This window comes from Macrobrachium nipponense, chromosome 12 (assembly GCF_015104395.2).
Source record: "Macrobrachium nipponense isolate FS-2020 chromosome 12, ASM1510439v2, whole genome shotgun sequence".
NCBI classification, from domain to species: Eukaryota; Metazoa; Arthropoda; class Malacostraca; order Decapoda; family Palaemonidae; genus Macrobrachium; species Macrobrachium nipponense.
This window is the reverse complement of record NC_087205.1, coordinates 47,333,100-47,359,426: the sequence shown is the minus strand read 5'-3', so window position 1 is coordinate 47,359,426 and position 26,327 is coordinate 47,333,100. Positions and strand designations below refer to the sequence as shown.

General features: G+C 36.8%; 1 protein-coding gene across 11 annotated transcripts in view; it reads left to right on the top strand.

The window, feature by feature from the left end:
- LOC135224515 (E3 ubiquitin-protein ligase MYCBP2-like) overlaps positions 1 to 26,327 on the top strand; it is a 1,655,355-nt gene that overhangs the window by 948,471 nt on the left and 680,557 nt on the right. For all 11 annotated transcript variants that reach the window (XM_064263565.1, XM_064263560.1, XM_064263570.1 and 8 more), the window contains 4 exons: positions 896 to 1,237; positions 1,596 to 1,774; positions 6,291 to 6,528; positions 13,645 to 13,835. In XM_064263565.1, coding sequence (XP_064119635.1) covers positions 896 to 1,237; positions 1,596 to 1,774; positions 6,291 to 6,528; positions 13,645 to 13,835 — 950 coding nt within the window. The remainder of the gene's footprint in view (positions 1 to 895; positions 1,238 to 1,595; positions 1,775 to 6,290; positions 6,529 to 13,644; positions 13,836 to 26,327) is intronic.

Genomic DNA, 26,327 nt, shown 5'->3' with positions numbered 1-26,327 from the left:
CTACACATTTGTAGCTCGATGTATATATATATATATATATATATATATATATATATATATATATATATATATATATATGTGTGTGTGTGTGTGTGTGTGGTTGTGTTTGTTAGTGTGTGTGTGTGCCTGTGTGTCTGAATGCAATAAGTAAAAATTTAGGTCAATGAATTGTTTAGGAACAATAAAATATTACATTACAAAATATAATAGTAGATTCAGGAAAAAATATTCACATTATTTAGACAGTCATCTTCATTGTCATTATCTGAGTCATATTGGTTATGAAAAATACACTCTAAAGCGTTCCTTATTCCATGAAACTTAATGAAATCCTTACTTACTGATAAAGATTTGTTTGTATGCTCAAAGAACGAAGTCAACAAAATTGTCGTGCTTGAAAAATCACTTGAAGATGTATCTATTTCATGGATCTCAAATTTGTTTCTTTTACTATTGTGGTCAGTACACATGTGATGTTACCTAAAGGATAAAATTTTTTACATGTAGCTTTGGTTTTGAAGGCAAAAACACCAAGAGATTTTTACTCACTTGGCAGTCAGCTGGCCACTGAAGGTTATGGTCGGATAGTTGCTGTACACCATTAGTATGAAGTGTTGACACCACTCCATTGTAATCAGTAGAACTTGACAAATTTGTTACTATCACCAACTGATCCCTGAGAACTTGTATTTCTGCTTTTGACTCAATAATTTTTCAAGTGTTACAAAATCATCGTACTTGTCATTATAGGGTTACAAGGGAGCCCAGAATAAATAATGCTGCAAGATTTTTTTTCTTTTTACTTCAGGTTTTCTCTTTACCATTTCTGTGGTTTCTTCCTTTTTTCAGATGCAGAAGTTTGAACAATTATGCATTTTTGATAATTTCTTTTCAGGGTGAAGTTCCAGCAGGAGGGAGGGTTTTACATATTACACCGTCACGATTTACACGAACATCGCAGAGTCGCACTTGGAATACTGGGAATGGTTCTCCTGACGCCATATGTTTTTCTGTAGATAGACCAGGCATTGTAATAGCTGGTGTTTGTGTGTATGGTGGTGTAGGCACTTATGATTATGAGCTTGAGGTAATGGATGAAAGTGGTGGAGGGGGTCAGGATCCTTCTCATACCCTTGAGAGATGGAGTGTAATGGAAATTGCACGTGGAACTTTTGGACCAGATGATTCTGTAGCTGACATTGTGGAAATCAAATTTGAAAGACCTGTCCCAGTAAAGGTATGTACTGTATTACTTTACTGACTTTGAAAAGAAATGTTATTGAAGTTCAGTTTGCATGCATGATGTCCTACCAGTTTTTATATTTAGTAAACAGTGGCTCCATTCCTTACATGTAGCCCCCAAAAAATACTTTTTGCAGTTTTTGACACCAAGTTTCATTTTGTTACATTTTGCACTTTTGGTGTGCCTTGACACATTCAGAATAATTGATTAGTCTCTGTAATTAAGATTCAAATGAATGAATATCTGGTGAATTGATAATATTTACTATGAAAGTAAGAATTGGAATTGTTTGCTATTGTACTATATATTTTGTTGGCAGTTATGTTACAGACTTAATTGTTTTCTCTTTCAGGAAAGTGTCAAGTATGCCATCAGACTATGCAATCATGGTGGTCGGACCAGTAATGGTGATGGTGGTTTAGGGTCTGTCAAAGGTCCTGATGGCACAACGTTCACATTTTCTGCTTGCAGTTTATCAGTGAATGGAACCAATCATATTCGTGGTCAGATTCCTCACATTATGTATTACAGGTATGTATGTTTTTTTGTTTTTTTGAGTGTAGTCACCTGTTTTGTCCCCCAAGGAGTTACTCCTCCATGGTATGCCAACGTTCCATGGTGACTAGGCTAATATCAAAGAAGTAGTTTTTAGTTAGTTCTTGTAGCCAGGTATTGTGTTGTAATGATAAACACTGACACGTGATGAGGTATACCTAATAGACTCAAAGACAAGAGGGGATTTTCTGTCATCTTCAGCGAGGCTGAACCAAGTTTTTCCCACATCAAAATCTGGAAGAAGTGACTATTGCGCATATGCGTTGGCTATTTTGTTTACAACCAGGTCAGTAAAGGACCATAACCATTACCTCTTCTGGTCAACGTAGAGTGTATAGTATATCAAGCCATTGCTCCTCACTAAAAATCACTTTGATTCTGAACTTTTCCATCAAGGATCATGGAAACATTTAAACTTGAAAGTTGAGTGCTTATTTTTAAGCTCCAGTTAAATATTGTTAGTTTAAACTGTAAAACAAGTGTTTATTTTTTGTATGAAAGCTGAAAACCGACCTTGTTTTGTGAGCACATTGTCGATGTTTTCTCATGGTCTCTTGTTGGTCTGTGAAAAGCACAGAATTTGAAGAATTTGCCATTCTATTTAGAAGTTTTGGCTAGATAATCCTGTCAGATAACGATGTCTACAATAGCCTAGGCGGTAGCCTAGATGACATGATAGGGTAACAGATTCAGTGAGAATAATTTTAACTATATAGTAGATTTTGTTTGTAGCCTATAACTTAGGATGACATATCCAAAAGGTGATTTAAATAACCTGGATTAGGTAGTAACCTAAACCAAAGTAGGAACATTTTAAGAAACATCCTTTTATGGGCCTAAGCAACAGCCTAGTTTTACACCAAGGGCCCTAAGATTTGATGAACAGGGTACAGAATTTTTCCTTTTATTTACATAGCCTGTATACTTAAGCATGATCTTAAATAATCCAGGACAGGGGACATTTTGATTCTTTGGCGTATGATGAGTTTTCTGGTGCCATAGGAGGAAAAACAACACCAAGCCATCAGATATTGGGGGGATGTTTTACAGATTGCTGCATGAACTTGGGGTCATATGGGTCACTACCAACCTTCCTTTTAACTTTCCCCAAACTGTTGCTTGTCACTGTGAACATGGCTTCATCCGTCCAGAGAACATGTTTCCACATTTCTTCCTCCCATTCAAGCTGTCAATTGCAAAAAAAATTTTTTTTTTTCTTTAATGAGAGCCTATTCTTCTTTTGCTAAAGTGTGAGAAGTGGGGAACGTCTGGTAGCCTGCTCATGAAATCTGAGGGTGGAGCTAACACAAGATCATATTGTATGTTCAGTGGCGTTCTCCAACACTTTATTCCCCTGTTTAAGGATATGGGCTGTAATCCTTAGATTCCTATCCACCTCTCTTTATGAGCCTCTGTAGCTTCATTTATTTTCCATGGATGATGGCCACAAGGAACGTGGGTGGGTATTTTCTTGAAACCTCATCTTGCTCCTATGCAATATACAAACCCTCAGTCCTTTATTATAGGAATTACTTAAGGCGTAGCGTGGACATGGCGGCTGAATTCTTTAACAATGTCGTTAGGTAGTTAACTACTGGTCTGGTCATTGGTAGTCCCTCTGACCAGACGTAAACATTCCAATTTACTTTCGGCCCTCGTTGCGGATAGACTTGTTCTCTGCCCAACTGTTTACTGCTGTTTTCTTTCAATCCTGGTGGGATTTTTCTTTGTTATTTCTTATTATAAGTTATGATTATTGTTATTTCTTATTATAAGTTATGATTGTTGTTGTGATAATGTGTTTGTGATATACTGAATCATGGAAACCCATGAATTTAAAAGAATGTTTTTGTTTTTCAAAATTAGGCTAAGAATGCCTACTTATTCAATTTCTTTAGTTCTAGACTTACAGAATCACAAGCATCTATCTCCTCTCCCACAGAGAGATATTGTTTATAAAGAATGGATAAATGAGTGAGAATATTTTGAAACAAGTCAAAGATAGGTTTGTTGTTTGTTGATTGTTGTAATTATATTGAGATATTTGAGCATTTTATATAAAAAGTTAGCTGAAAATGATTGTTTGCCCAATTCATTTCAGAAGTTAGTAATTGAGCTAGATAAGGATAGTATTTGTATGTTCATCTCAACACCCTAAATGTGAAAAAATAAATATTCCAATATATTCACCTCTGCAAAAGTTGGGAATTCTGATATAAGTCCATCAACAATTAAGATGTCATTGTACAGTTTAAAAATATATGTGATAGCAACATCCCTTAACATTGTAGCCAATCGATTTTTGTTGAATGGCAAATTGGAAGCACAATATGACATGAAATGGTGTACATTTCACAAAGGAAAATGCAATTTTAAACGTAGCACTATAAAGGAAATTTAGACAATTTTTTCACTTTCATCTAATGTAGTTACAAGGATTAATGAAGCTAAAAAAATACAAAATAGTCATCAGTAATAAACAACATACAACTTACTGTTGCATCATTCATTGCTTCATCATAACTTTATAACTGTCCATCAAGTAAAAAGAAAATAGTAAATTCATGGAATCTGAGTAAGTTCAAGGTCATCTATATCAGAAATTATTCGAACCCTTTTCTAGCTGAAGTTGCACACGAATTTAGGTAATCCTATCTCAATTCATTACAAGGTTCTATGACAGAAATGTAGTGATGACAAACATATACAGACCAACCGGCATTACCATGGAAAGAGCTGCTGATTGCCGCTAAGAATGAAAATAAAACTAAAAACTGGCCACTTATAGAATCTTAAAAATCAGTGGTAGAACTTACTTGAAATAAAAATGCAGAAATTATATAAAAGTACCATATATGTGGTAAAATTTACCATATATGTGGTACCTATATAATGATCACTGAATACGAAGGTGAAGGCGTAGGCACAGTCAGAATGATTCTGAAGGGATAGGGATTAAGGACAACATCTGAAGCAAAACAATTCTTGTATAGTATAATATGTGAAGAAAAAAGTTTTTGGTCCTTGTATGGTTCCAGCAATATACTTAAAACCACATTACAAATCTGCAGTGCGGCTAGAATAAACCTTCTCCTCCTCATGAATATTGAAGATAGTATTGCCATGAACACTATATACTACATATGTACTTGCAGATATTGTGGCATTGTAGTTTTCGTTTTGTATTTGGGATACTCTTTATATTCGCATTAGCATTCATATTCCCAGACTCTTCAGTGACACATTGGTAATGAAGACCTACATATTGATGACCCTTATTTTCTTTGTTCATAAGATCATTCTAATTCTGATGGAAAAAAAAGAAAAGGAAATTGTGATCTCGGCACTTTATTCCTAATGAATAAGGGATAACTACAGAATAAAAATGTTAAAACAAGACCAAAACGGAGCCAGTTATTTGTACATTTTATATGATGATCTGGTATTTTTGATAAATTGCTTAATTTGAAAATATGGTATGTAACACAACAGACGCCAATGAAACTTTCTTTGTACTAGTTACTGATTTTGCAAAGAATATTTCTTTTTATTCAGGATTAGCAGTAAATATAATTTTTTTTTTATATAAGAAAGAGAAATATGCCTTTAATTATTTTTCTATAGTGGGCCATGATATAAAAGAAAAATATTCCTGTACTTATTTTTCTCTAGCGGGCCACTTTAAAAATCAAATGGGCCACTTTTGTCCCAGGGGCACGAGGTTGAATGACCCTGCTTAAAATCTCTAACTATACTTCACTCCACTTACAGGTGACTATTTAATTACCACGATATAAACTGGAACCAGAAGATCACCCTGCTTTATTCAGGCATATTTCTTTCCTAAACCTTACAGGGACAGAGGCTTGACAGTCTTTGTTAGGAGCAACGTCCAATACTTCTGCTGTTTTTAAAGACAGATCTTGTTTTATGATGTTGCCACCATAAAAGAAATAGGAGAATCTGACTACAAATATGAACACCTAAAATCAGGGAAAGCCATGGTAATGGGATGCATTGTTGGCTTTATGCCAGCTATTATGGCAGAATGAGCTGCACAAACTTCAATTGCATAGAATACTTGCTGTAGCCTCCTTCTGCCAGACCATAAAACTGAAAAATTGATTGTGAAAAGTACACGTACAGTATATAAGGTGATTAGCATGTACAAAGCAAGATCTAGTCATGTTTAGATAGCTTTACTGACTGACCTTTTGGTCCTAAATTGTCAGAGTGCTGGGAGGCATGTTAGGAAATCAGTTTTGAATTGTATGGTATTGTTAGCTTTTAACACTACACATCATGAAATGTTGTAGATATTGTTCCCTTGAAGTTTCTGTGCTGTATAGTACTTGTAGCATTTTCCAGTACAGTACATACTTATCTTACTTTGTTGACAAATACTATGCCTATCTTATCTCATAGGTTTAGACATTATTTTTATGAAACTGCATATTATGTTTGCAAACTAAATGTTTTGTTTTAATTTTAGTACACCTCAGGATCCTGAAAGCCAGCAGAGTACAAGAGAAATAGCTGAACAACAAGCAAGGAAGTCAGCTTTGGCAATGGTTGGAAGCATTGTTCGCGTGGCTACTGAGTTGATGATAATGGGTTTAGGAGTTGGGGATGAAACTGCTGTTGAAGTACTTGGATCAGCTCCATTGTTGACAATGCTGTTGCCTCTGGTTCTCTCCCATGTAGGACCTCTAGCTACATCAGATCCCAGGGTAAACATTTTGTATCATGATTCATATAATTTGACAGTTTAGGCCAGAGTTCCCAACTAACACTTGGTGATTAGATTGCTCAGTATATTTTATGTGAAATATGTTGCACCATAAATCCAAAACTTTATGAAAGTTTAAGTTCACTATGTAAGCATATTTCTTTTTCAAGTAATTTACTTTGTATCATTATTGTTTGTGTTTTGGCATGTCTTACATGTAAATTTGAATATAAACAATTTAAGTATATTTATATAACAGTCTTGTAAGCAGAAGTCTGTTGACTTTTATGTTTGCAACTAGTAATTTAGCTAATGAATGTGTACTATATTAACTGGCTATTTTACATTATGGAAGAAGTGTTTTTTTTTTCATTCATTTTTCTTTCTTTAAATCTTTAGCTGAAAACCCTTATGACAGAGTCAACAGACTAAACCCAAGAGGGGTGTACTAAAGGGAAAGTAGCCTGCAGAGAGAGAGAAATAATAGGAAAAGGTGATACATGAATAAATATGAGGGAATAGTAAATAAAACTGATACACCTGAGTTCAGGAGATGCCAGCAGAAAGCAGGAATGAATTTGTTGCTTGCTTAATCATTTGGTGATTAGAAGATACTACAACTGCACTTGGTAAACTATACCACATTTTAGTACTAGTATTAAACCTGCCACTAGAAAACACATTGTTTGCAGCAGCAGCCTGCCTGGTTTTGTGAGCAAAATAGTTAGGTCAGGTAAAGAAGACTACAGAAGATGTTTGTTGTTATAGTCAATTTTATGCAACAAACAATGAACTCACATTATGTCTACCGTATGTAAAGTGAGGTTATTATTATTATTTTTTTTTTTTGCATAAAATTTACTATAAACATGATGAACTCACTTTACGTCTCATAGACGTGAGCATAATGAATGCACTTTGTGGCATGGATGTGAAATTAGTTCATCATATAGTAGTTGTTGCATAAAATTTACTGTAATAACTAACATCTTCTGCACTTCTTAACTTGACCTACTATGCATTTCAGGAACTGAGTCATAATTTTTCTAAAATATCTTTCAAACTAATTATTTGATTGAGTTGGTAATTTAACAGTGTACAAGACACCTCCCGCTAATTTTTGGTAATATATTGCATTGTCAAATGGTGTTATATAGGCGTTTACTCTTGACTTACAAGGTGTTGCCAAGCATCGCCAACGTATGTTTGCGAATGTCCTTTTCCCTGCATCTCATTCCTCCCTACCTCCCTCCCTCTCCCCCCTTCCCCTCCCCTCCCCTCCCTCCCCTCCCCTCCCCTCCCCTCCCCTCCCCTCCCCTCCCCTCCCCTCTTAAGCCCTCATCAACCACCTTCCTGGCCTTCCCATCATGGCTGCCCACTTTCCTGCCTATCATATTATGTAAAGTAATACTGAATGCTCTAAATATGTTGGGTTTTGTAAATTCTGTATTAATTTAATTATCATTATTGTATTTTCATAGATTATTTAAATGCGAGTAGGCTGCAGAGTGTATGACCATCACCCTGTTCACCAAGGCCATGAGGGACAAAGGTCTGCTCACTTCCCCCAAATCCCCAAGTAACTGGAGCTGTTTATTCCCCATAAAATGTATTTTTAGTTAACCTTTTTTGGGGGGTCTGGAACTCATTAATTATATTTACATTATTCTTTATGGAAATTATTGGATCAGTTTTCATACATTTTGGATTTTGTGGGAGGTTCTGAAGTGATTATGTACAAAAACTGAAGTTCCTCTGTTCATTGGGAAAAATGAACCATTATCATTGTCATTACGTCAAACCTCACTATCCTTTTCATTATGAACTCCAATTATCTGCTGGTATTAAAAAATGTCATGGAAAACAGTATTATTGGGGGAGAAATGAGAAACACAGTGATATAGAAAGTGAGACAAAGGGAGGGAGGGAGAGGGAAGGAATGGGGGATAGAAGATGTTTGTATCTAAATGACTCTTGCTGACTCATATGACTTTGCCTTTAAAAGTCAAGGGTAAACACCTTAACTAACACCATTTTGACAGTTCACTATATTACCAAAATTTAGTGGGAGGTGTCTTGTACAATGTGTCAAAGTACCATTTCGACCAAATAATTAGTTTCAAAGATATTTGAGAGAAAGGATGATTCACGTACAATGAAATGCATAGTAGTCATTGGTCCATGAAATTTACTTGAATAACAAACATCCTCTGCACTCTTCTTCACTTGATCTAAATGTTTGCTCTCAACACTAAGTAAGCTGATGCTGCTGTGTGCTGTTTTTCATTATCAGGTTTAATGGAGAGTTTGTTAGGAGTTTTACCTTAACTACAGCTAAAATATATTGTATAACTGGCAGGATTCAATAGGATTAGGATTATGGAATGGAAAATGTGAAGAATTAGGTAATTGACAAATATAATCCAGGTCAAATGTGCGCTTACGAGGAGAGGAAATAAGATATACTATAATGTATTTATATACAAAATATATGTCAGGTCAATAACATTTTTCCAAGTTTTTGGGTATAGAGTTTTTAAAATAAGAGGGTTTGGAGACAGAAGCATTTCAGCATCGTACTCCATCTCTAGTAAATGTAGATTTACTTAACTACAGCCAGTTTTGTGGTGATGCCTTGGGAAGTGTTTCCAGGCTCTATAGATGCTTTATTACTGTTCCATATGAAAATCTTAAAGACAAATTTCATGTTCTATGTACAGAAACCAAACCTTAGGTGATTATGAGAACATTAAAAGAATAAATAAAAGAATCCCCATAATAATAATGGGAAAAATCACTTGAGTAGGGGTAAGGTGTAACTCATTTGCCCAATTCCATGTGAAGCTTTGATCTTGAATGGAGGCATCAGAAATTAGTTGGAGTGGAGGCAGAGGGAGTCGTTGTGTAAAGATGTGTTTTATGTGCATAAAACAGATGGCCACATTTTTGCATCATTTAAATCACAGTCTTTTAAAGCCAGATATCTTCATGAGCAGCAATCAATTGAAATGCTGTTGCACATTTTCAAGTGAGAAAGCTTTTAAATCATTCACATTGCAGTTGTAGGCAATATAAAGGATGATAAAGGATGCAGGCTTGTAGGCTTGTGCAGAGTTCAGGTTAAGTACAAGTAGTATCAAGCAATGTTAACATGGCAAGACTGATACTAAGGCTGAAAGTTTGCCCCGAAAAGTATTGGTTAACTACCTTCTGAAAGAATATAGGGATGAGGAATTAATGTCTGAATACCCTGTTGTGAAACTACATTGTGAATGAAAACCTGATGGAAGCAATGAGACGAATAAAAATAGAGTTGGTGGAAGTGTAAGGGATCCAGCAGAATTGGAGTCAGGATATATTTCTTGTGAACCCTGACAAGGAACATGGGATTGAGTTGGGAAGGATCCCAGAGAATGATCTGGAAGGTCTAGGAGTTGGGTCTTGGTATTAACTAGTAGCCATTGTAAAAGTATACCGAGGTGTAGCTGCAGAGTTCAGCTTTCCTTGACTGAAAATGTTACTTTTCAAAAAGTTGGTGGCTAACCTGCACTTAGCTGTTCTCAATCAGAAGGATGACCCAAAATGGATTCAGCTTGATCTCTGTCCCAAAGAAGAGGGCCTGTTTGACTGATACAAGGCATGATTGCTTCATTTTGAAATAAATGTGTATGGTTCCACATAATTTGTAAAGCAATTGAAGATGATGTAAAGTAATGGATGGTATTATGAGTAGTCATGATGGGCAAATCATTTGAGTTTTCTCAGAGCTGCATTCATCCAATGTGAGACTACCAGTAGAACGATAATTTTGGGGTCTGTGGAGAGTTCAAACTATGGCATCAAGATTGAATGACACTGTCCCACCTTACAAGCCAAACAAGAAATTCTTGCAAAGGCAGGTGAATGAGTACAAAAACTGTTTTTAATGGTCAATTAAGTCAAGAAAGCCATGGAAATGTTCCATTGTGGTAGAAGCTGTACAAGAAATAGGTAGTTACATGTATAGATTCAGGACTGGTCTAATTTACTTACCTAACATATAGCACGATTTCTCTAAAGAAAACAGGAAGAAAAAGGTCAGTTGTTGAGTTTCATGTGAATGGGATGATGGTGATGTTCTTTACCCTGTAACTCAGGAGGAAGGTGATTAAATGAATCAGCTTTATTATGTATTAATACTAAGGATTAGGAGTTATAGCAACATAGATGTACTAAAGTAGAACTTGTACATAAGTTGGAAAAAGAGAAAAGGAAACTGAGGACTTGTAAGACTCCTAATTTTGTTGAGTCGGCAAAAGTTAGAGATTTATTAACCATATTTTATAACTCAGAATTCTCTAAATGCAAAGGTAGACGATACATGAGACAGTGAAGTTGGTAGGATATGCTGCCAGTGGTTGAATGAGGAAGGAGAGAACTAATTTTGGGAATGTGTGGTTTATGGTCAATAATGTACTACAGCAAATGTACCAGTAACTGGAAAATGAAAGTGGTGATAAAGCACTTGTTGAATATATTAGTATAGATGCAAAAGGAAGAGCTACATGAAGGATATACGTACCTTATTGATGGTAAGACACCCTTTTCCCCAAATAATGACTCAGAATATATCACTTGGGTGGGTCTTACATATAAAGCTGAGACAGCAGGCAGGCTAATGATTACCCAGATGCCATAGACTACAGATACTTGTATTTAGCCACACTAAATATATCTTTGATATTGCTGTTATTTACTAAAATACCATAATTAAGATTACCACTGTTATTACAGTAAAGTCTCTTTTTAACTGGCACCTTGGTACCAAAGGGTTGCAGGATGTTTAACCCTTAAACGCCGAGCCTCTATTTACAAAAGTGTCTGTCGTATGCTGGCGGTTAGGGAGTTAGCGCCGAAACAGAAAAAAAAGTTTTTTTTTTAAATCACAGCACGCTTAGTTTTTAAGATTAAGACTTCATTTTTGGCTCCTTTTTTTGTCATTGCCTGAAGTTTAGTATGCAACCATCAGAAATGAAAAAAAAAATCATTATCATATATAAATATTGGAATATATGACAGCGTGAAAAAAATTTGATATATACTTGTATACAAATCGTGCTGTGAGCAAAACGGTTAAAGCTAATGTGTTTTTTTTTTCATTGTATTGTACACTAAATTGCGATGATTTTGCTATATAACAAATTGTAAAACGATCAAAGCAACACAGAGCAAATATTATCACAAAATGATGCATGAATTCGTAACTCATGGACATAAAAAGTTTTTTCTAAAATTCACCATAAATCGAAATATTGTGCTAGAGACTTCTCATTTGTTGCAAAATGAAGGTAATTGGTGAATGTTACTAGACTGTAAGTGTTTTAGCTTATAATTGCAGTTTTCGACCATTTCAGTTGCGTTAAAGTTGACCGAAGGTCGAATTTTTTCTATTTATCGTGATTTATATGAAAATATTTCAAAACTGATAAAAGCTACAACCATGAGTAATTTTTTGTCGTATTCTTCATGATATTGTGCTCATTTTCATGTATAACACTTTAGGTAAGGCCTAATATAAAACGGTGCGAAAACTACGACAAGGTGACTAAAGAAAATCTCAGAATTTTTTTCAAAAATTTACCATAAATCGAAATATTGTGCTAGAGACTTCCCATTTGTTGCAAATTGAAGGTAAATGATTGAATGTTTCTAGAATGTAAGAGTTTTAGCTTACAATTGCATTTTTCAACCATTTCAGCCTAATCAAAGTTGACTGCAGGTTGAAATTTTGGCACTTGTCGTGATTTATATGAAAATATTTCAAAACTAATAAAAGCTACAACCATGAGTTATTTTTGGTTATATTCTACATGTAATTGCACATATTTTTTTGTATAACACTTTATGTAAGGCCTAATAGAAAATGGTGCAAAAGTTACGACAAGGTGACTAAAGAAATTTTGAGATATTTAGCAGAGTTACTGCGTGCAGAGGGAAGGAAATTTTTTTTTTCAAAAATTCACCATAAATCAAAATATTGTGCTAGAGACTTTCTGTGTGTTGCAAAATGAAGATAAATGATTGAATGTTACTAGAATGTAAGGGTTTTAGCTTACAATTGCATTTTTCTACCATTTCGGTCGAGTCAAAGTTGACCGTAGGTCTCCGATGATGCGTGGCTGATGCTTTGTAGTGCAACAAGAAAGAAATTTGCGCATGCGCGGCTGGGTAACGTTTGTAAACAAAACAACAGCGAGATCCATGAACTCCTAGCATCCCTCAAGGGGCATGATTTAAAATCTTTTGCAAACTAGTCCTATAACTATTTTTCCGCGAATATTTAAAAAACTTTTTGTAGTAGACGTATGTCCACTTGGCACCCGACAGACAATTGTAGTCGACGTACAATACGTCCAGTCCACGTTTAAGGGTTAAATTTGATGTTTGAGTGTGAGATATCCTTCTTAAATGCCATGCTTGTATCTAGACCCCTCATTTTATCATTCATTAGGTATTTGGTATTTCCAAATGTCTTCCAAACATACCCAACTAACTCCAACAGTAGTTTAAGAATAAAACACACACACACAGATTTACCTTATTTGATGAATATGAGTATATATATATACACTGAAAAACATATATATGTAACACTACATTACCTTATCAAGTGTTTCACCAGTGGCGTCCCAATATATTCAAATATCAGAATAATTAATCTACTCAACCAAGCACAACTTAACAGATCAGTAGGAGTGCAGTTAATGACTCAAACTTTTTCTGTATATTAAGCATAAAGCTGCGTAAAGCAATGGTTTGTGTTATGAAAGGTAAGATTTGTTGAAGAAGTCTAGAGGATTGTAATACACATTTTTCATAACTTTTATTTACTCCATCTGCATGAATTACTTATTAATGAGCAATGGCTGGAATTTGGACTTAAGATTACCTTTGTATTTTAGTTACTGCATAAAGTGATATTGATATACAATATTTGAATATTGGAATTTATAGTCTCAGAAACTCTTAGTCTTCTATGAAACTGTTTCCTGTAATTCCAGTTATTTCTTTCAGTATGCTATTTTTTCCCTCTTATATATTTGTTTGTTCTCAAATGATAAAGATTAATTCATTTCAGAGTGCTGTGTCAGTGCTAGGTCTTATCCAAGAGATTCTGCCTCATGTTGCTGCTCTAAACAATCTTAGCCTTGTTACCCAACAAACTGCTATCCCGGAGACCATGGAAGGTTGCCATACAACTACCAGTAACCATTATGCTTGGGTTGAAAGTGATCATCCTTATCGTCCTGCAAGTGTTGCCAACTACAGGTATGGTATATATGCCATTGTGTATAATGTAATCTACAATTATATTGATAATTTTTTTAATGTTGAATTACTCAAGATATTAGATTCTGTATATTTACTGTTAAGTTTTATATTTTGAATTGCTGAGTGAGCACATTGTTAAAGATACAACATTTTCTTTGTATTTACCATAACATCTTGTACAAAAGATACAACATTTGTGTTATTTACTATATCTTGTACAAAAGATGCAGCATTCTTTATATTTACCATAACATCTTGTATGTATACCTTAAAGGGGAACTTCTGGTTGCACTTTAGCTGTTCCATAAGTAGTAGTATTCCATTTAAGTACCCCTAGTGAAAAAATTCTTTTGAAAGGGCCGTTTTCTTATTTTTCCATAACCAATTTTCTATTGCACCATGGGCGCTGCCATTTATGTGTGGTTCATCTTTCATGTGTGACGTCATGTCATGGTACGCTCAGACAGGCGGAACTATTCCGAGAGCACAGCATCTCCAGATAATATCCTTTTTGGTTTGTATTTGTCAGCTGAAAATATATGATTGAAATAGTAAATATAAAGAAGTAGCCTGAAGTAGGCCTAGTTAGGCATCTACAGCCCTAAATTCTAAAATCCCATTAATTAAGCTGGTTAAAAAGGACTAAGTGAGGGCCCTTATCAGTTCATGGACACACACACATTTAGAAAACTGCTGTTCACTCCATCACACCATGCACATGACGATTGACAAGAATAAATTTCAATTCAAATACATACAAGTGTAGGCACCATAGTGTAGATAGCCGCCCTATCTTCATTGGTACCGTGGTCTGTTTAGAGGGAAATTAAGTTCCCAAAACATATTATATGAATTTCATAGCCATATCTAATAACCTGCTCCCAATGTCATCTTTTAAATCTATTGGCAAGAAATGGTCCGAACAGACAATGGTTTGTGTTGTAGGTTGAAATGTTTGGATGTTAATATCCTCCCTTCGAAGAGCCATCAGCCAGTGACTTGATTTCTCTCTATTTGACGGAATCCTGTGGAGTGATATGCCTTTTGAACACTTGCCAGAAGTATTGGCACAACCAAACACCATACAAGTTGGCAAAATTGATGCTATTTCAATGACAATTCACCTAAATGAACAGGACAATACCGAGGACGAATACTGTACAATACTCTTGCTTCGCTGCGCTTGTTATTGAGGTGACCACTACACTACTTCATCGGTACTAATCCGCCAGATGGCAACATAGTCATATCCTGGATAAATGGCGCTCTCCATTGAAGTACCTCGGCGGTAATTTGAAATAAAATTGTAAAAAAATGGGATTACGCACAGATTTGAGCAATGGCACATTTTTTAGCTTATTAAAAGTTCTGTTTGACAAAATTTAATGGCTATTAACCAGAAGTTCCCCTTTAATAGACCCATAATTAGAAGCATATTTTGGCCAAACCCAGATCTAAGCCAAATTGCAGTATGTAAATACAGTCCAGTGAGCAAGTTTCTAAAATGAAATAAAGTACAGTTTTTGTACTTATAAATATACTCCACTATAGCAGTCAGAACCATTGTCATGTTGCTATACTGTTGCTTATATTGATCACATAATACTAAGCACAACTAATAAGTAAAATATTCCCTGTAAGTACAGTAAAGTTGTAAACAGTATCCAGTCAGTGAAAAACACATAGGTAAAGGGTTCAAACATTCATATACTAGTCTTGGTTTCTTAGATGATCTCAGTTTTTATTGTGAATACAAACATGAATATTGTAGAACTGAAGTAAGTAAAACATCTGGAGTTGGAAGAGTTGTCCCACTAAATGCTACCTCAGTAATTATTGGTGAAAAATAAGATTGCATAAACATGTGGTCCATTCCTTGTCTGTTAAATTTCTACATGCAGTTGACCTAAGCCTAGTTGGTTAGAAATTTCTATATGCAGTAGCATTACAGAACTGTGCACTGTATTGAACAAATGTTCACATACATAATCTTGATAGTATAGAATTTATAATAAGATTCGTGAAGGAGCCAGCATAGTGACCGACATTATAAATGAACCAGAACAGTGAGAGGAAATTTCTTGTTTGTTACTTTTGTGTACATCTAGAGCTCAGATGTTTAGTCAACATGGAGATACATAATACAGTAGTACCTCGAGATACAAAATTAATCCGTTCCGAGGCGCCCTTCGTATCATGAGGTTTTCGCATCTTGGACCACATTTTACATGTAAAATGGCTAATCCATTCCAAGCCCTCCAAAAACACCCCAGTAAATTTCATAATAAAGCTAAATTGACCCATAAACAATGAAATACTACAACAATTTAGACCATTCAATACCTAACTTAATAACGAAATGCAAATTAACCTGTAAATAAAGTGTATTAGTGTACATGCTATACAAGAAATACTGTACGTAAAAGGTGGAAGCTTACCTTTCAAGTGAGGCTATCTCCGAAAGTGGTGGCAGAGGAGGAGGTGGACAAATGGCAGATACGTACGTACGTACGTACACTTAACTTTACGAAAACACATAAAAAAATGTAAGGAAAACATACATAAACTAAAATTTACGAAACACATTAACAAAACTGTAACTCTTAACTTTACAAAAAACTAAAATTAAAAATATATTTATTTTTTTTTTATTTTTAACTTTTTTGTTACTTTTTTTAATTTTACGTAAGTTTTTTTTTTCTTTCTTTTTTTACAGAATTTCAACTTCATCACCACTTTCAACTTTCTGTTTATCACTTGGTTCTTCCTTTTTGCTTTCAACTTTCTGTTTTTCATCACTTGGTTCTTCCTTTTTGCTTTCAACTTTGTTTTTTATCACTTGGTTCTTCCTTTTTGCTTACTCCTGCTAATGCTAAAGGCCTCTTTAAAATACAGTGGTACCTCGAGATACGAAATTAATCCGTTCCGAGGCGGCCTTCGTATAATGAGTTTTTCGTATCTTGGAACACATTTTACATGTAAAAGGGCTAATCCGTTCCAAGCCCTCCAAAAACACCCCATTAAATTTCATAATAAAGCTAAATTGACCTATAAACAATGAAATACTACAACAATTTGGACCATTCAATACCTAAATTAAGAATAAAAATCGAAAACCTGTAAATAAAGTGTATATTAGTGTACAAGAAATATTATTACTGTAACGTAAAATGTGGAAGCTTACCTTTCGAGTGAGGCTATCTCCGATAGTGGCGGCAGAGGAGGAGGAGGACAAACGGCAGATAACGTACGTACGCACGTACACTTAACTTTATGAAAACACACAAAAAATTTAAGGAAAACCATAAAACTAAAATTTACGAAACACCTTAACAAAACTGTAACACTTAACTTACAAAAATCTAGAAATTACGTAAACATTTTTTTTTTCTTTTTTTTTCTTTTTAACTTTTTTTTTTACTTTTACGTAGGCTTTTTTTTTTTTTTTTTTTTTTTTTTTTTTTTTTTTTTTTTTTTTACAGAATTTCAACTTCATCACCGCTTTCAACGTTCTGTTTTCATCACTTGGTTCTTCCTTTTTGCTTTCAACTTTCTGTTTTTATCACTTGGTTCTTCCTTTTTGCTTACTCCTGCTAATGCTGAAGGCCTCTTTAAAAATAACGATCCAAGGAAGATTGCTTCTGCCTACTTTTCACAATGTTCCTGAAACGACTCAAGCAAATGTCATCGAACTGCGCAAGCATACGACCTGTGTGAGCCTTTTCGGGGTGCCTTTTTTCGATAAACAATTGCACTTTATGAAAAGCGCCTAGAATATCCTTAATTTCTGCCGTTGTCATAGGCTCCTCCTCCTCTTCCTCGCCGCTGCTAGAGAACTCCTCTTGAACGACCTTAAGTTGCATGGCCTCCAACTCCTTCAGGTCATCCGTCTTAAGCTCCTCTTGGTGCTCCTCGAGAAGGTCGTTGATGTCGTCCTCGTCGACGACCAGCCCCATAGACTTGCCGAGTGCAACGATCTCATCAAGATCTGGTTCCAAAACAGTTTCGGGATCATCAACTGTTTCCGACTCTGCAGTACCAGCTTCGCCCACGTCGAATCCCTCGAAGTCTCGGGCGGATACGGCATCAGGCCAGAGTTTCCTCCACGAGGAATTCAAGGTTCGCCTCGAAACCTCCTGCCAAGCTAGGTCAATGAGTCGGATGCAAATGACGATGTCGAAATGCTCCTTCCAAAATTGACGCAAGGTGAGGTTTGTGGTATCGGTGATGTCGAAACATCTCTTGAAAAGATGTTTCGTGTACAGCTTCTTAAAGTTCGCTATCACTTGCTGGTCCATTGGCTGGAGGAGAGGGGTGGTGTTGGGCGGAAGAAAAAGAATCTTAACGAAGGAATACTCCGCTAGGATATCTTCCTCGAGGCCAGGAGGGTGGGGAGGGGCATTGTCCAATACCAGCAGACATTTCAGGGGGAGGCGCTTCTCTTCCAAAAAACTCTTCACAGTCGGGCTGAAACAGATTTACCCACTCCGTGAACAAAAGCCTCGTTACCCAGGCTTTTGCATTAGCCCTCCACATCACTGGAAGCTTCTCCTTCAGCACCTTGTGGGCTTTGAAGGCTCGAGGAGTCTCAGAATGATACACCAGTAGGGGCTTCACCTTGCAATTCCCACTGGCGTTTGAACAAAGTGCGAGCGTAAGCCTGTCTTTCATAGGCTTATGCCCGGGTAGCTTCTTCTCTTCCTCCGTGATATACGTCCGACGAGGCATTTTTTTCCCAAAAAAGCCAGTCTCATCACAATTGAAGACTTGCTGAGAACTGTAGCCTTCCTTGGTCATCATCTCGTCGAAAGTCTTCTTAAATGCTTCGGCCGCTTTCGTGTCCGAGCTGGCAGCCTCCCCATGACGCACCACGGAATGGATGCCAGTCTGTTTACGAAATTTCTCGAACCAGCCATGTGAAGCCTTGAACTCTGGGGTTGGCTTTGAAGTCCCTTCCCCTCCCTCGTCTTCCGCCTGCGCAATCAAATCGCCGAAAATAGCACTGGCCTTGTGAGCGATTGCTGTCTCCGTTACTGTATAGCCAGCGATTTCTTTGTCTTTTATCCAGATGAGGAGCAGCCGTTCCATCTCGTCGTGCACATGGCTCCTCTTGCTGGACAAAATAGTGATGCCCTTCGATGGTGTAGTTGCTTTGATGGCATCCTTCTGTTTAAGGATGGTGCCTATTGTCAACGGATTACGGCCGTATTCCTTTGCGATCACACTCAATCGCATACCAGCTTCGTACTTCTTTATGATCTCCATCTTTGTCTCCAGAGACAGCATGCGCTTCTTTCCGTGAATTTCAACTTTCTTGGGACCCATGACTACGTTAATTTACGTAAAGTTACACAAATACGTAATAATACAGTTTTCGCACAACACAATAATATGTACTGCAACGAAATCACTAACGAATTTACGTTACTAAACGAAATCGTTGGAGCGAACGAATGCCGATTGTGTACGGTAAAGTTTCGGGTGCGGAGTGGCCGAGCTAAGGGACGCCAGCGCGTACGTATAGAAGATGCATGATGGGAGGGATGCTGTCCAATCAGAGAGAAGGATCTCATGGCTTGGCTAGCATCAGGAACCAATGGGAGAGCAGGAGGATGGTGGCGAGTCTACTAGCACTAAGATGGCGGCGTGCGGCGCAAGTTTCAAAATTGTTATCGGGCGAATCTCGGACTTTCAGAAACCTTTCGTATCTTGAAAACTTTTCGTATGTAGAGCAGTAAAATTTTTCGCATTGGCTTTCGTAACTTGGATTTTTTGTAAGTTGAGCCTTTCGTATCTCGAGGTACTACTGTATAACGATCCAAGGAAGATTGCTTCTGCCTACTTTTCACAATGTTCCTGAAACGGCTCAGGCAAACGTCATCGAACTGCGCAAACATACGACCTGTGTGAGCCTTTTCGGGATGTCTTTTTTTTATAAACGATTGCACTTTATGAAAAGCGGCAATCTCCCACAAGGCCAGCGCGTAGTGTTCATTAACGGCTGCCCGTCTTGATAATTATCTACTAATTGTTGCACCTCATGACTCTGTTGACCCTGGTGTCCATCAAAACCCTGTTCAACCAAATGCACTCTGCAACTGATTTGGGTACTGAATGTTCGGCTGCTGACCTTCAACATAAACTAAATTGCCAAGATTATACTGGTATGCATGTTGTAAATGATTGGTCAACACCCAATGTTCAGCAGGGAGTGGAGATTCTACCAACCTTGCAAAGTTTCCAGTTATCCCATGAGAGAGACCTTGATCACTTATCCCATGTGAGAGATCTTGGTCACTTATCCCACGAGAGAGGTCTTGGTCAATCATATATATGTCGTCACTCAAGAGGTGCTCTTCTTTTTCCATTTTCTGTGAAAAGAAATTATAAATTTTTTTAAAAATACACATGACACAAACACGATCACAATGTCAACTCTGACTAGTAGATTCAGAAACAGTTGACGATCCCGAAACGAATACCGCGTGCGTACAATAACGATGCTGGTACCGAGTGGCCGAGGCATGCCACCATGTACATAGATGCATGATGGGAGGGATGCTGGCCAATAGGAGAGAAGGATCTCATGGCCGCGACTAGCATCAGGAACCAATGGGAGAGCAGGAGGATGGTGGCGAGTCTACTAAGTTGGCGGCGCGCGAGTTTCAAAATTGTTATTGGTGGTTCGGGCGAATCTCGGACTTTACAGAAACCTTTCGTATCTTGAAAACTTTTCGTTTGTAGAGCCGTTAAATTTTTCGTATTAGGTTTCGTATCTCGAGTTTTTCGTAAGTTGAGCCTATCGTATCTCGAGGTACCACTGTACTTACATCCCTCCATAAAGAAGTGGTGACAATCTTTACGTTATTCATTTTCACCCATGTAAGGCTTATTTGCTTATGAATGAAATTTACTGAAATTTGAAATGCTTTGAAATATGGACCTCTACAAGAATGTATAGTGCAATCACATTACAAAATATTGACAAAAGGCATATGGCAGTATTCAGCAAGCAGTATTTGGCAAGTAATTGCTGGGTGTTGTGTGGGCACAGTGACACTACCATTCAATGCACAGTTGATGTACCATTGTGTCAGTTTCTGTGTCATTAGGTTGAGGGCTGCCTTAGAAAAAAGAAACTTTGCCAGCTATCTAAATCTAAAACGAATGAACAAGTTACTAGTATAGGATATTATGCAGGCAATCAATATCCTGGTAGCTTGGCTACCAGAAGACATATGGGAATGTTATGTGGCTTGCTACATAACATTTCCATCTAAAGGGAATTTAAATTATTGTTCTTTCATTTGTAATGTTTGATATTCTAAAGAATTCTGGTATTGATTTTTTTCTGTGGTTCAGACTACTTATTTTCTATCATCTGAAGATGGTTTTATTTTAACACTTGAAATTTGTAGGCCTGTGTGCTGAGCATAGAGCATTGAAAATCAAAACTCTCTATTACGTTTTGTCTATCATAAATAAAATATAAAAAGATGTTGAATATTAACCTACAAATGTTTGGTTAGGTGTATTGATCCTTGCTCAATCTGTGAAAAGCTGGGTAACTTATGATATGCATTATGATTTTCGTTCGCTAAGTATTTATGTGCTATTAGGTTTTCATAATGAATAATGTATTCTTTTACAGTCCTTATGCAAGTATATATGACTGATCATTACAGGGCTGAATGGTCACCCTGAATTTTCATTTTGTCTTAAATTCTGAGCCTGTTAGTTTGAGGACTAAAGGATTCACTTTTTGAGAGAGAAATGTTTATAATTTTCATGGTGTGGCAAAGGAAGAAAACTGTCTCATTTCAAGACAGTTTTGGACTCATTGATATCTTGTTTTGAATAGTATTTGATAAGTTTTTTTTATTGTCTCAGAGTAGTTTTTCAAAGTAAATATTAATTTATATACATACATACACACACACACACACACACACACACACACATATATATATATATATATATATATATTATATATATATATATATATATATATATATATATATTATATATACAGTAGTACCTCGAGATAACGAAAGGGCTCTACGTATAAAAAACTCGAGATACGAAAGCCAATGCAAAAAATTTTACTGCTCTACATACGAAAAGTTTTCAAGATACGAAAGGTTGCTGCTGTAAAGTCCCGAGATTCGCCCGGACCACCGAGAACAATTTTAAAATTCCCGCGCCGCCAACTGAGTAAACTCGCCACCGTCCTCCCGCTCTCCCATTGGTTCCTGATGCTAGTCACCCCATAAGGTCCTGCTCTCCTATTGGTCAGCATCTACCCCTTGTGCTTTAAGTATTCTATTGGTAAAAGGATGCTGTAAATTGAAAAACTTATTCATGCAATACATTTAATAAAAAAAACACATTAGGTAAAGAGAGAATAAAGAATAGAAATGAATGGTTATTATACTGTTTGGTAGTTTCAGTAGTTGAAGAGAGATAATGAAAATTTATGGTTTACTGTGTAAAGTGATTGCTTGTCGATCGTTCGATACTCGTATGTGCTGGATGTAAACAGACGTTTGGAAGCTTTTTTTTGTTTGTTTATTATAGTTAATGGTTACTTAATAATTATTTGGGGTAGTTCGCAGACCCGGGGACAGATCATACAATTCCAGAACCATTACCCAAAATAACAAAATGCATAGAATAAAAGTTGTCCAGAATTCCAAAATATACCAGAAAAGTCACTTATCCGACCATTTTACACCAAAATACCATCCGCCGATATTTCCCGTGAAACGTAAATTTTTCTAAGTACCCACTTGATGTGAAGGCTGACACGGCGGTCGGAGCTCCCGTAGTTCACGAGTTGGCCGCGGACAGGCGCTGTACGTCTGCCCGCCCCCAACGCGAGAAATTTTAAACCAAACCAATCCTGTATCAGGTTGACCCAGGTCATCCCCAAGGGACATGGATTAACTTCCTTCCAACCAATAAAAACATGTCCCATGAATATGAATCAGACAATCATACCTTCAGTCACAAAATTTGCCCTTTCCGTTCGCCACCGCCGACATGGACAGAACGCACGCAGTATTATTTCCCAAAAGTGTTACAGCGGACGAGTTCGATAAACATACGCATTTGTATATTAGTATTCTGATCGAGTTCCTACGAAACACCGACGAATTTATGAAGTGGTTGTACAGAGAATGGTTGCTTGGGGACTATTCGGGGTTGTGTACAATGTGCAACACAGCGAGCCGACGGTTCATGAAACATGGGACCAGCGAGGCCACGGGCCAACCGATTTACATGTGGAACTGTACAAACAGCAAGTGCGGTAAGAAGGTATCAGTTCAGCACAGCAACGACTTTGAAATGTGAATAAGGTAAGTTGTATATTTATTTTTGTTAGCCTTAAAACTAGTGTTTCGGTTATTTCAAAGCCAGTACCAAAGCACGTGTTCGAACAGATCTATCGGCCTGGCGGTGGTTACGTTTTGATTAGTTCGAACCCAGTACCGAAGCACGTGTTCGAACAGATCTATAGGCCCGACGGTGGGCACGTAGGAACATACATGATGCCGAATTTTGTATGTAAACTAGTGTTTCGGTTAGTTCGAAGGCAGTACCGAAGCACGTGTTCCAACAGTGAGGCCGTGGCGAACGAGGAACGTGTTTAATGTTACAGTTATGGGGGGATTTATAGCCTAGGCTAGTCGTGTTTTTTTGTATGTACTGTGGCTAATTCACTGTGGGCACGTAGGAACATACATGATGCCGCATTTTGTATGTAAACTAGTGTTTCGGTTAGTTCGAAGCCAGTACCGACGCACGTGTTCAAACAGTAAGGCTGTGGCGAACGAGGAATGTGTTTAATGCTACAGTTATGGCGGGATTTATAGCCTAGGCTAGTCGTGTTTTTATGTATGTACTGTGGCTAATTCATTGTAACCTCTGTGGTCAGCGCGCGCAGCGCAATATTACCTCTTGCCAGAACATGTCTCGCCTGCCAAGACTCTTTAAAAATGTGGATAAGGCGCGAAGCGCCGTTCCGCCGCGGCCTTACTGTAACCTCTGTGGTTAGCGCGCGCAGCGCAATATTACCTCTTGCCAGAACATGTCTCGCCTGCCAAGAATCTTTGAAAATGCGGATAAGGCGCGAAGCGCCGTTCCGCTGCGGCCTTACTGTGGGGTCTAAGCTTCTAATTTAATGTCGGTTAGTGGTAGCCTAGGCTAGACGTTTTACATGTAGGCTAGCCTTTCAAAAGTTCGGCAATTTAAGTGGTCCTAGGCTAGCCTAGCCTACGTCAACCTTGAATGCAGAGTAAGGGGTCGGAGCCTATGTCGGTTAGTGGTAGCCTAGTCTAGAAGTTTTACATGTAGGCTAGTCGTTCTAAAGTTTTGCAATGTAAGTGGTCTTAGGCTAGCCTAGCCTACGTCAACCTTGAATGCAGAGTAAGGGGTCAAACTTTTGCATTAAGTGTCAAAGTTCTGGGTCTCATAACCGGGAATTGAGAGTTACGTGCGCCGTGAAAGTCGTTCGCCGCTTCCCCCCCACCCAAAAACCCCGGTTTCCCAATGGGTCCCCCCTTTACCGTTTGATGTTTTTCAGGCTTTATTTTTACTGGGTCAATTACAAAAAAGGGCAAAAAACGTTATTCTCAGATATTTTTCCCGCGAAAATCGATCGTCCCCGGGTCTGTAGTGGCTCCATTATTTGAAATGAGTACATGCAATACATTTAATAAAAAAATCATGAATTAGATATCATAAAATATAAAATAAATCAGACTGCCAACAAATACGTATTTTTTAGAATTCTTCTTCTGTTTTATTATTACATTACGTATACGTATGTTTCATTATAGCTGTCAGTAACTTGGTATCTCCATTAGGTAAAGATAGAATAAAGAGTAGAAATGAATGGTTATTATACTGTTTGGTAGTTTCATTAGTTGAAGAGAGATACTAATGACAATTCATGGCTTACTGTGTGCTAGGAAAAATGATTGCTTGGCGCTCGTTCGATACTCGTTAGACGGGTAAGGGCTGAATGTAAACAATCGATTGGAAGGTTTTTTTGTTTTTTTGTTTGTGTATTATAGTTAATGATTAATTAATAATTATTTGAAATGAGTTTTATTGGCATATTCTAAGCTTTTAGCTCTTAGGTTTAGATGTCAGAATCATAGACTAGGCTACAGTAGCAACCGCTAACATAGGCTAGGCTTCTTGCTAAGGGACATACGCTAAAGTCCTAATATATGCAGTAAAAATGGGGTTGAACATTACATGCAGTTGAATATTACTCAAGTGTGTACAGTATTTTGCCTTTTTGGAGTCATATTTCTTCCGTCGGATCGGCGTTGTAACCCTAGAACATGTGTTTTAGGCCTGGAAATATAATTTACTGGGGTGTTTTTGGAGGGCTTGGAACGGATTAGCCATTTTACATGTAAAATGTGTTCCAAGATACGAAAAACTCATGATACGAAGGCCGCCTCGGAACGGATTAATTTTGTATCTCGAGGTACCACTGTGTATATATATATATATATATATATATATATATATATATATATATATATATATATATATATACACATACATACATACACATACACAGTGTTCCCCCCGTATTCGCATTCTCCGGACTCACACATTCGCATATTTTTCTTTGGAACCTATCTAGAAATTATTTGCGGACGGACTCGCCATTTGTGAATTTTTCCGGACGAAAATAATCACTAATTAGTGTATTTTGATGTTTATTTTCATGACTAAATACATTTTTATGATACAAAAAGATTTACTAAAATTTTCAAATATTAATTTTGATTAATACTGTATTAGTAAGTTTAATAAGTTTAAATATCACATAATAAAAATAATAATTCTCTCTCTCTCTCTCTCTCTACTACAAAGATGTATGTTTTTTTGTATGATAAATAAATGATTTACTATTTTCAAAATATTAATATTAATTATACAGCAATAATATCAGTTCATTAAGAAAAATACCATAGTGAATTAGTAAGATTTTAGCTTATAAATTTAAAAAATTATGGAAGAATGAAGGAAATCCCAGTCAGATTCTTTCCAAAAAAACTCAGATATACGTATCAAGTTAAGTGACCGGAGGGGGAAGGAGCTGATTTGTTGCTGCCATCAAGTGGGCATGAAATTTCCACTCTCTCTCTCTCTCTCTCTCTCTCTCTCTCTCTCTCTCTCTCTCTCTCTCTCTCTCTCTCTCTCTCACTGAGATGAGAGATTTTTATGGTACATATATGCGTAATATGTTTATTAATATTTTCAAATAATAATAATAATAATAATAATAATAATAATAATAACTGTAATTACAAAAATCATATGTGAAAGTATTTTACAAATGCTACGATAATCTCTCTCTCTCTCTCTCTCTCCTCTCTCTCTCTCTCTCTCTCTCTCTCTCTCTCCTCTCTCTTAAAGCGATGTAATGTTTTTTTTTTTGGATGCTGATTTACTAATTTTCAA